General features: G+C 32.0%; 2 protein-coding genes across 6 annotated transcripts; one reads left to right on the top strand and one right to left on the bottom strand.

Annotated features, from left to right (window-relative positions):
- Positions 1 to 64: 64 nt before the first annotated feature.
- Positions 65 to 10,405, bottom strand: spel1 (DNA mismatch repair protein spel1). Of its 4 annotated transcripts, XM_031976592.2 has the most exons (15): positions 10,201 to 10,405; positions 10,076 to 10,125; positions 3,718 to 3,841; positions 3,380 to 3,636; positions 3,125 to 3,292; positions 2,794 to 2,982; positions 2,324 to 2,718; positions 2,036 to 2,247; positions 1,647 to 1,964; positions 1,335 to 1,556; positions 1,030 to 1,262; positions 872 to 963; positions 583 to 805; positions 432 to 524; positions 77 to 353 (listed from the first exon to the last, which is right to left on the bottom strand). In XM_031976592.2, the coding sequence occupies exons 1-15, from the start codon at positions 10,232 to 10,234 to the stop codon at positions 198 to 200; spliced, it is 2,766 nt and encodes a 921-aa protein (XP_031832452.1). In that variant the 5' UTR covers positions 10,235 to 10,405; the 3' UTR covers positions 77 to 197. The 4 variants fall into 4 exon arrangements, with proteins under 4 accessions (XP_076230523.1, XP_076230524.1, XP_031832452.1 ...); XM_076374408.1 differs by lacking the exons at positions 10,076 to 10,125; positions 10,201 to 10,405 and adding an exon at positions 4,901 to 4,922 and having other exon boundaries at positions 65 to 353; XM_076374409.1 differs by lacking the exons at positions 10,076 to 10,125; positions 10,201 to 10,405 and adding an exon at positions 4,653 to 4,873 and having other exon boundaries at positions 65 to 353.
- LOC116426922 (uncharacterized) lies at positions 5,338 to 10,009 on the top strand. 2 transcript variants are annotated; one of them, XM_031976591.2, is made up of 3 exons: positions 5,338 to 5,481; positions 5,625 to 9,070; positions 9,146 to 10,009. In XM_031976591.2, exons 2-3 carry the CDS (start codon positions 5,641 to 5,643, stop codon positions 9,805 to 9,807), a joined length of 4,092 nt encoding a protein of 1,363 aa, XP_031832451.2. In that variant the 5' UTR covers positions 5,338 to 5,481; positions 5,625 to 5,640; the 3' UTR covers positions 9,808 to 10,009. The 2 variants fall into 2 exon arrangements, with proteins under 2 accessions (XP_031832451.2, XP_031832450.2); XM_031976590.2 differs by having other exon boundaries at positions 5,625 to 10,009.
- Positions 10,406 to 10,419: the final 14 nt, after the last annotated feature.

Here is a 10,419-nt window from a genome sequence, read left to right as displayed (position 1 = left end):
ATTTATTTGTACATATATACGTACATACATTTATTTGGAGAATATAGTATGGAAAAAATATAATACATACTTATGCAAAAGTAAAAATTTAATGCAACATCATAAAATAACACTATACCTTATTATGTTGACAAAATACTGTTTGTACATTTAATACTGGCTGTTATCTTAAAAATTTTAATTAATCACATTTTTATTCATGAAGCAACAAGTAGTGCGTCTATATAAGGATTTTTGTGAGAAAGAACTTCTTCTTTGTATGTTGAGATTTTGTTTTTCAACTCTTCATCAGATAAAGTTTTATCTAATGTTCTGCACTTATTAATAAATCCTTTAATAAGTTCTTCAGCTTCCTGAGACATTAATATAAATTATCTATATAATATAAAAATATTAAATGAAATAAATTTAGTTAATTTTAGTAAAATTACCTTAATAATTTTTTGTTTCTCTTGTGGATTATCAGAGCCTTCAAAAACTGAACCCTGGTAATCTTCAAGTTCAGTTTGTTTCTGCTTAGCGAACTACAAGTAAATATTTTTTCCATTAAAATGTACAAAGATTTATATGTAAAGTGTTTACCTCAATGATTTCTGGTGGAAAATTAGCCATTTTTGCAACATGTATTCCGAAGCTTTGATCGCAGACGCCTGGTTTTATTTTGTATAATAAAGTTAGCTTATTATTGTCAACAAGAGCAGTAACATGTTGGTTCTTAACAGCGGTTATTTCATCTTCCAATTTAGTAATTTCATGGAAATGTGTTGCAAAAAGACAGTAGCATTTTATACTTTTTGCTAAGTACCTGCAAAATCATTCAAAATTATATATATATTAAAAGTAGAGAATTAAAACAATGTTCATAACTTACTCAGCAATTGACCACGCTATACCACAACCTTCGTAAGTTGATGTACCTCTTCCTAGCTCATCAATTAATACAAGAGAGTTAGAAGTAGCTGTCTATTGAAAATCTAAATCAGATTGTTTTCTAGATACGGTACAAAATTATTAGTTACTCTAATATACCTTTAGTATAGCAGCAGTTTCGATCATTTCCATCATGAATGTGGAAAGTCCTTTTAATTGTGAATCATCAGCACCTACACGGGCTAATATACAATCCAGTAATGATATTTTTGCTTCGTCACAGGGAACAAAACTTCCAATATGTGCCATTAGCGCGGCGACACCAACAGATCTTATGTATGTGCTTTTACCTCCCATATTAGGACCAGTTATTATACAGAAATGGTATTCTCCTAGAAATAATATATAGATAGTAATATACATATACATCTAAACATAAATGTACAGAATAATAAAAATATTACCTCTTTTAAAATTAACATCATTAGCTATATAATCTACCCCTTCTTGAACTTCTAAGCACGGATGTCGAACTTGGACAAGATTTAATTCACCCGTTTCACTAGGTAGCATATCGGGGCGGACATAAGGTCTATTTGCACTTACAGCAGCAGAAGCAAAAGCAGTAAGTACATCGAGGGAAGCCAACACATTTCCAATCATTTTTATAGGTCCACTGTAGCCAGCTATATGTATGATAAGAAGTGTAATAATTTAATTTACTAAGTTATAATTGATTACTTTTTATAAAGATGAACGTAATAATATGCGCAAACCTGCAATCTCCATTATTTCTGCTACAACTTTTTTCTGTTCTGCCGTATACTTGTCTCTGCATGCAATGTAATCGTCGTTTAAATCAATGAGTTTATTGCTTCGAAATCGTACACCACCTTTATTTGAATCCAAAATAGTGTACTGTTTTTTATTCCTTAATACCTTTTCTTCTTTCAATGTTACACGAAAATAGTAGCCAAGTTGCTGATTGGATTCCAATTTTACCGTTTTCCCAGCTTCAATTGAGAGATCTGCAGCAACTTTACCTAATTGTGCTTTAATTTTTTCTTCTATTTCATCCATAGTACTTTTTAATTCTGAATATAAAGTATTATTAAATTAATATAAATTTATATAATTTAAGAATAAGTATGAATTATATGAATACCTTTTAATTCATCATCAAACTCTGGTCGCACTAAAAAGTCTCCTTTCTCAGCAGCTTCCAAATCAATTGTCTGTTCAGCCATCTGTTGATACTTATCCATATCATTAATAAGTTCTGTTAATGAATCGGTAAACATAGTTTTTAAAGCTACTGTATTTACACTAGATAATTTTTCTACTAATCTTGGTAGATCTGATACACTATTATAAATTCTGAAACAAAAAACAAACATTAATTATTTTTTAATTAAAGTATAAGTAATGTATAAGGTGAATACAATATATTTACTTGTAACAATCTTGTAAAGTTGCTTTCTTTCTGGATAATTTTTTTGAAAGTATCTGTAAATCTGGTATACGTCTTAAATGATCATCACTAAGTCCAGATCGCAATTCGTTGTCATTTACCAATGCTTCAACTATGTCATGTCTCTCTTTAATGAGAGATAAATCTTTCAGAGGCTGTCTGATCCATTGTGCCAGAAGCCTATGACCTTGTGGTGTTCTACATTTATCTAAAAGTGTTAAAATACTCGTAGGTGCATTTCCATTCAATGCAGAAGCAGTATCGGCACGTGGTTCAATGTTAAGTGCTTTTACAGCAGCTCCATCTAATTTTAAATACCGCGAGTGTTCTATTTGATCTATACTAAATTGATTCAAGTTCCCTTCGTCTGATGTTAACTATTAATAAATATCATATTATATCATAATTTAGAAAATGATGAACTTCTATCAGCAAAATAATACAAGACTTACATCCAAATACTTAATAAGAGCAGAAGTAGCTGACATGGCAAGATTTAAATTTATTTCAGGCAAGGACTGCACATTTTGCTGTTGACCGTGTTTGAATTTGATTAAAGTATTTAAATCTTGTACGATTGATTCACTGGAAAACTCATTTTTTTTTCTTACAGTAACCATTACATTGTTTCGTTCCATCACCTGTAAAAATAAACTATAAATTAGTATATTACATACTAGATTGACTTCTAAATCTGTTTTATTTCTTTATTTAACAAATTGTTGCTGCTTATAGCAAAAGTTACTCATGATACAATTTAATATGTGTAAAGTTAATATCTACCTGTTTCAAAGTTTGAAATTCATAACTACCTTCTCCTTGAATTAATAAACATTCTTTAGGGGCAAGTGTAACAACTAGAGATTCCAGATTAGAAAATGATTCGTTTTCTTGAAATTCACAAACAGAAAATAAAGTTGCAGTAGTATCTACACAGCTTAAACCAATCATCTAAAAAATATTGTAAAATTAGTGTAGTTCCATATGATTATTCTTTCATATAAAATATTTTGATTAAAGTTACTCATAATGACTCACTCTGGATTTCCCATCCATTCCTACTTTCACTGCTATGACACGTACTGTTACAGCTACATCGTTGTTACCAAATAGTACATCCTCAAACTGAATTAAATTACCAGGAGAGCCTTTATGTTCTAATACCCAGTTCTGATTTTTTGCTGATCCTTGATTGACATAGATTTCTACTCTGTATTGTTTAACTAATAACAAATCACGGATGAAAGCTTCAAAGTGATTTTTATTTAAAATAACTCCTTCGGTTTTGTATGGATCTGTATCATATATTTACTTTAATAAAAATTGTTTAAGCACTTAGCTCACATTAAAATTAAATACTAAATGTAGATTTTTACCTGAGCCTATCATTTTACAAACTGATGTAGTTTTAAAAATTTCTTGAGCAGCAAAGAGAGCATCGCTACCGTGTAATGTATAATAATCCGATCTATTGAAAAATCGTATAGTGGTATTAAGTTTCTGAAATGAAAAATTGAAATTAATGTCAATGATTTAATTATACGCAGTATGTATGATAAATTACTGTATTAAGAATGTATGACATGAGATTATTTTCCTGTAGCCTTGACCTATTTATGTAAGTTGTTAGTTATATCCTCATTCCACGTAACTATTCTGCTTACAGTACAATCTGTTTCGTCACTATAATTTTTAATTTACCTCACATGCACTGCATAATTTCATATTTATGAAACATTGAAAAATATAAAATATTGAAATGTAACTTTATGAAATTTATTTAAAATCTGTAATACAAATTTGATTAAAATCTTTAATATTTTAGCATTGTACAAAGGCTTTAAAACAGATATTTGATACTATAAACAAGAAAATTGTGATCAGTCTTACTAAATCATAATTATTACGTTTCATATTTCCAAGAAAGTGAAGAATCTTGTTTCATATCTGTAGGTCAATGTCTATCTCGGGGTCAAAGCATCATGCACTGATATTAACGTAATATGTGACTTCAAGGAAATCTGTTATTTTGTGGAAAGTAAATATTAAATTTAAATTGATAGTATATTAGTTTTAATTAAATTTATATGTTAATATTGATTATGAAAAAAATGATCTTTATAATTAGCTTTACTTTCAATTTGTTTTTTTTTGTACATACGAGTGTATGTTATAATATTAATGCAGTGCTTAGTGCAAAACAGTATTGTAAAGTATTGTTTATGCAGAATGAATTGGTGGGAGATTAAGAAAATTCCAGTAAAAGTTGTGGTCACATCAGAATCTTGAAAGTATTATTCATTATTCTTACGATAAAATATCACAGTTCATATTCCAGGAAGCTCAGCAATATATAATATTCTAAGTAGGCCATGACAAAAACATCAGATGCTGCTGTATTTCTTTTAAGTACATAATTACTTAATTAGGAATTTAAAATGAATAATAGAAAATAAATTAAGTTGAATCAAAGAGAAACTTAATAAAATCTTGAAGCACCTTGAAGCTATACTAATTATGACATAATAGTAAATTAAAACATTGCAATAAGGATGTTACCCATACAGAATGACTTCACCAATGACACACCAATCCTAATATGGAAAACTATTTATAAGCATTACCTGGAAGTCAAACAATTGCATCTAACATCAAGAGAGTGTGTAAAAATTTACTCTGTTATGAATATAAAATTATTAATATATTGAAGTCTTCGATATGTTGTTTAATTAAATTTTGGAAAATAATTTATAATATCTAATTTAACATATATTAATTTAAGGTGTTTCAATTTTAAAAAATATAAAAAGGAAGCTCTCAATGCCTCATAAAATTTTCTGTTCAAAATAAGGTAAACACTATATATTTTTTAGTATTACGCTTCAGAGAAATTAATTTATTACTGTGAATTATTAGTAACGATAAGAATGGAACATGAACTGAAATAAACGCAGAGCAAACATTATCATTGTGTAAGAATGAAAGAATGTTTTCAGAGATGTGGTAAAAAGAAGGGGAAACCAACATAAATGGAATTAGCTGCAATCTACATATAGTAGATGTCAATATACACTGCCACTGAGAACATCTCAACTATCAATTGTGTTTTGTAACTAGTGAATTTTGGTCTTTGATATAAGGTAATTAAATACTTAATCTCAATTTACAATGATTGTAAGTCTATATATAAGATAAAGGTTTTAAATACTTATTAAAAAGTGAAGTACAATTTTACTTATATTTTAAGATAACAAATAATTAGAATGTATATCTTACATTACAGAGACCAGGCCAATAACATGGTGATACAAAGGATTGTTATTTTATCATTATTAACAACACAAGTATTATGTGCACCAAGTGGATGTATTACATCTTGTAATACTTATGGTGATCATTTTGAAACTCAATCATCTGGCATTCAGAGTTATAGGGATTTAACGCAAACTGCATCACAATTACAAGGGCCTGCATATTCTAAACCTGGTACTTGGTCTGAACACAATGAATACAATATAAACAATGGAAAAGTACATGAAGAAAGGGGACAATTCACTAATGGCCATAAGACTATAAGATACTACAAGAAGAATTATTCTTCGCATGATACAAACTATCCAAGCAATACAAGATTATCTGATATTGAAGAGCTAAACAATAATTACAGACAGGGTATTTATGTACCTAATTCTGAAGATGTTTCCAACTCTCAAAGGACATATAACCAAGTAGGTAATTCGGAATTAGTAGCACAACAACATGGGTATAATAGGATACAGAGTCAACAACGTACACAATCCGCAATTAGAAGAACTAATACACAAAGTGAAAATCTTGAAGACTTTGGAGAATACAGTGGAAACTCGCAAGTAATACAGCAAGGCACGTCTAACATAAATACTCATGCTACAGATCAGCCTTCTTTTACCAATACACAATCAGGAAATTGGAGCAAAGTTGATTCTTATAAAACTGATGGAGGACACGGACGAGTGTTTGAAGAAGAAGGTCAATATATGTCAGGACCTAAAAAAGTTCAATATTATAAAAGAAATTACACTTCCAGTTATGGATCATCTAACGGACTCCCTGTTTCTGGTATTACTAAAATTGGTATGGATAACTTACATAAAGAAATAGAAAACTTACATAAAGAGATGGGAAAAGCTTACAATCACATATCTACCACGAGGGATGTACAATCTAGCAATACTATGCAAACAAATATTAATACAAACAATGACTTGGACACTGATAATATTTACAATATAAATAATAACGCTTATAGAGGTAGATCACAATATGGAAGTAACTTATCCGCATTACAACGTAATGAACAACATTATACAGATACTGCAAGTGAACATTCATCTCATAGAAATCCTTCTCAAAATATTTATGGTACAAGTAGTTACAATATGTATGAAAGACGCGAAGGACATGTGTCAAATGTCCAGCCATCCACACAATATATAAATCCTACATCAGGATATACCAATGTGATTACCACAGGAAACAGTGGTTACAATAAAAATACATATAACGAAGAAAGTATGCTGCAGCAAACAGAACGTTTGGGTGCACATCAATCAACACTTGGACGCAACCAAATGGCTGGTGATAATTTGCAACAAAATTTGTATAATGAACATCGGTTGTCAGCTTTAAATACACCAGGAAGAGTTTCACAATATAAGGAACAATGGAGTTCCAGTCATGCAAGAGAAACATCAGAACCACATTATACTTCAGATATTTCACAAATTAGTGAGCAGAATGCACAATATAACAGCAGATACCGCGGAGGTAATTTTAACTATGCACATCAAACACAATTAGGAAAACTGACAACTGGAGCACATGATTTAAGCCACCTAGGAAGTCATGCTGACTGTACTCATGGAATAGACCAACATACACACACAAATTCTCAATATCATTCTATATACAAACGGAATGCAAATGATGAAAATAAATTTGATGATCTGACCCAACAAACATCCGAAAAACTCGAGTTTGGTCAACAATCTCAGCAGACTCATCAACCATGGAGACCTGGGAGTGATAGTCAGCATTCAGAGGATATGACTCAACAAACTGATGAGTTTGATGATCTCACTCAGCAAACTTCTGGAAAACTCGAATTTGGCCAGCAATCACAATATCCTTTTCAACATTGGACCTCGGGAAGTGCTAATCAACATTCAGAGGATATGACTCAACAAACTGGTGAATTTGATGATCTCACTCAACAAACATCTGGAAAACTGGAGTTTGGTCAACAATCTCAGCAGACTCATCAACCATGGAGACCTGGAAGTGCTAATCAGCATTCAGAGGATTTAACTCAACAAACTGGTGAATTTGATGATCTCACTCAACAAACATCTGGGAAACTGGAGTTTGGTCAACAATCTCAGCAGACTCATCAACCATGGAGACCTGGAAGTGCTAATCAACATTCAGAGGATATGACTCAACAAACCAGTGAATTTGATGATCTCACTCAGCAAACTTCTGGAAAACTCGAATTTGGTCAACAATCACAGCAGGGTCATCAACCATGGAGACCTGGAAGTGCTAATCAACATTCAGAGGATATGACTCAGCAAACCGGCGAATTTGATGATCTGACCCAACAAACATCTGGAAAACTTGAGTTTGGCCAGCAATCACAATATCCTTTTCAACATTGGACCTCGGGAAGTGCTAATCAACATTCAGAGGATATGACTCAACAAACTGGTGAATTTGATGATCTGACCCAACAAACATCCGGGAAACTTGAGTTTGGCGAACAATCACAGCAGGGTCATCAACCATGGAGACCTGGAAGTGCTAATCAACATTCACAGGATATGACTCAGCAAACCGGTGAATTTGATGATCTGACCCAACAAACATCTGGAAAATTCGAATTTGGTCAGCAATCTCAATATCCTTTTCAACATTGGACCTCGGGAAGTACTAATCAGCATTCAGAGGATTTAACTCAACAAACTGGTGAATTTGATGATCTCACTCAACAAACATCTGGGAAACTGGAGTTTGGTCAACAATCTCAGCAGACTCATCAACCATGGAGACCTGGAAGTGGTAATCAACATTCAGAGGATATGACTCAGCAAACCGGTGAATTTGATGATCTCACTCAGCAAACTTCTGGAAAACTCGAATTTGGTCAACAATCACAGCAGGGTCATCAACCATGGAGACCTGGAAGTGCTAATCAACATTCAGAGGATATGACTCAACAAACTGGTGAATTTGATGATCTGACCCAGCAAACATCTGGAAAACTCGAGTTTGGTCAACAATCTCAAGATATTTCACAACACTGGAAATCAGAAAATGTCAATCAGGATTCAGTAGACCTCTCTCAACAGTCCTCTGTGGGACCCATACATGCACAGCACTCCTATGAACCACAAGTATCTGGTATTGATAAAAGTACACCTAATGAACATGTGTCTAGAGCGCCACTTCCAAAGCCTGCTGGTAAGCCAAGGCCAAGGTCTAGGTATTCCAGAGTTGGATCTGTGATCAGTTTACCAGTAGAAAACCAGAATGCTGTTAATGAAGATAAGTCTATTGATAAGGTTCCTGAATTACCACCAAAAGTTGTTACAGAAGCTGCAATGGGTGCTACTGGACATCAAGATATCAGAGGAGATCAAAATGTTGGAACATCCATGGATAATGATAAAACATTAAATCAACAAACTGAAGGTAATGTATTTGATATTGAAGGAGGAAATATAGATCAAGGGAATTTGTTACACAAGTCTAATGATGCAACTGTAGGTTTACAGTGGCATTATACCTATCATCCCAGTGATCGAAGGCCATTCGTGCAACAAACAGATGAAAAGAATAAAGAAGACCTACAGCAACAATCAAGTAACCCAGACGTTTACCATACTCAAGATAATTTGGATCAGCAGGAAGCTCAAAATAAATATATATTTGAAAATTTGTATCAACAATCATCTAATGCAGGGGAGGAACAATCGAAGATATATCAACAAAATGATAAAGAAACAGATAACATTCAAACAGAAAGTAAGTTAGAATATAGTCAACCAACACTAAACGAACCTGAAGGTGAACAAAAACAAGTTGGAAGCAGTGGATCTCAATTTCATTTGGAACCAAGGATATTACAAGCTTATGGTGGTGGACCTTACGATTCTTTCCACGATAATGATATGTATAATGGAGTAACAGCAAAACCTAGTGCTACTTTACCACCAATTAGTAGTGCAGACCCATGGGATATTCGTGATAAGCCAAAAGAAGTGGCTGTGCCAAATTATGAAGCAACGGCTCCTCCAATGCCAGTAGTACCTTTGTCGCCCGATATAAATGAACCAACTCCCCCCCCAACATTTTGGGCAAGAATTGGAAATAAAATAACAAATACATTTGATAAAGCTAAAGAGAAAGCTAGAAATATCTTTGGTTAAATGTACGTAAACTGTCCATTAATGCATACTTAATGTTAACTGAATTCATTGGATAAAAATTATTTATCAGTGTCATTTAGTAATATATTGGTATCATTTAATTATTTAATTAAACCAAGAAGTTCACATAGTATTATGGAACATCATTATTTTAAAATTATTTCGTATTGTGTTCTTATTTAAATAAATATTTTTAACAACATTTTCCTTTCTTTGTCCAATTGCATGTAAACTGTATCAGTCGTAATAATTTAATAAGTTTGCTTACCTCAGGTAGATTTTTGAAAAATCTAATAAAACTTTGTTGAGTAGCTGGATCTGAAACATTATACAATTTATGAATAATGATAAAATAAAAAATTTATTACAAAATTTGTATTACGTGTTACTAACCCATTTGAAATTGCTGATTTGGTTGTACAGCCATGGTTTTATATAAATAAAAATTACCAGTTGTGAATTATAAATAAGATACAATCACAGAACAATATACAGTATTAAGCAATTTGAGAAGATGTTGTCTCATTACTTATAACGAGAATATGTTCAATGAGTTCCCGCAAAAATTAATTTCACCATAGAACTGGCAAACTGTAGATTACGCAATGCAAT

The sequence above is a fragment of the Nomia melanderi genome, chromosome 2 (assembly GCF_051020985.1).
Source record: "Nomia melanderi isolate GNS246 chromosome 2, iyNomMela1, whole genome shotgun sequence".
Lineage (NCBI taxonomy): Eukaryota > Metazoa > Arthropoda > Insecta > Hymenoptera > Halictidae > Nomia > Nomia melanderi.
Note: the sequence above shows the minus strand (reverse complement) of the source record. Positions and strands in the feature narration are given on the sequence as shown.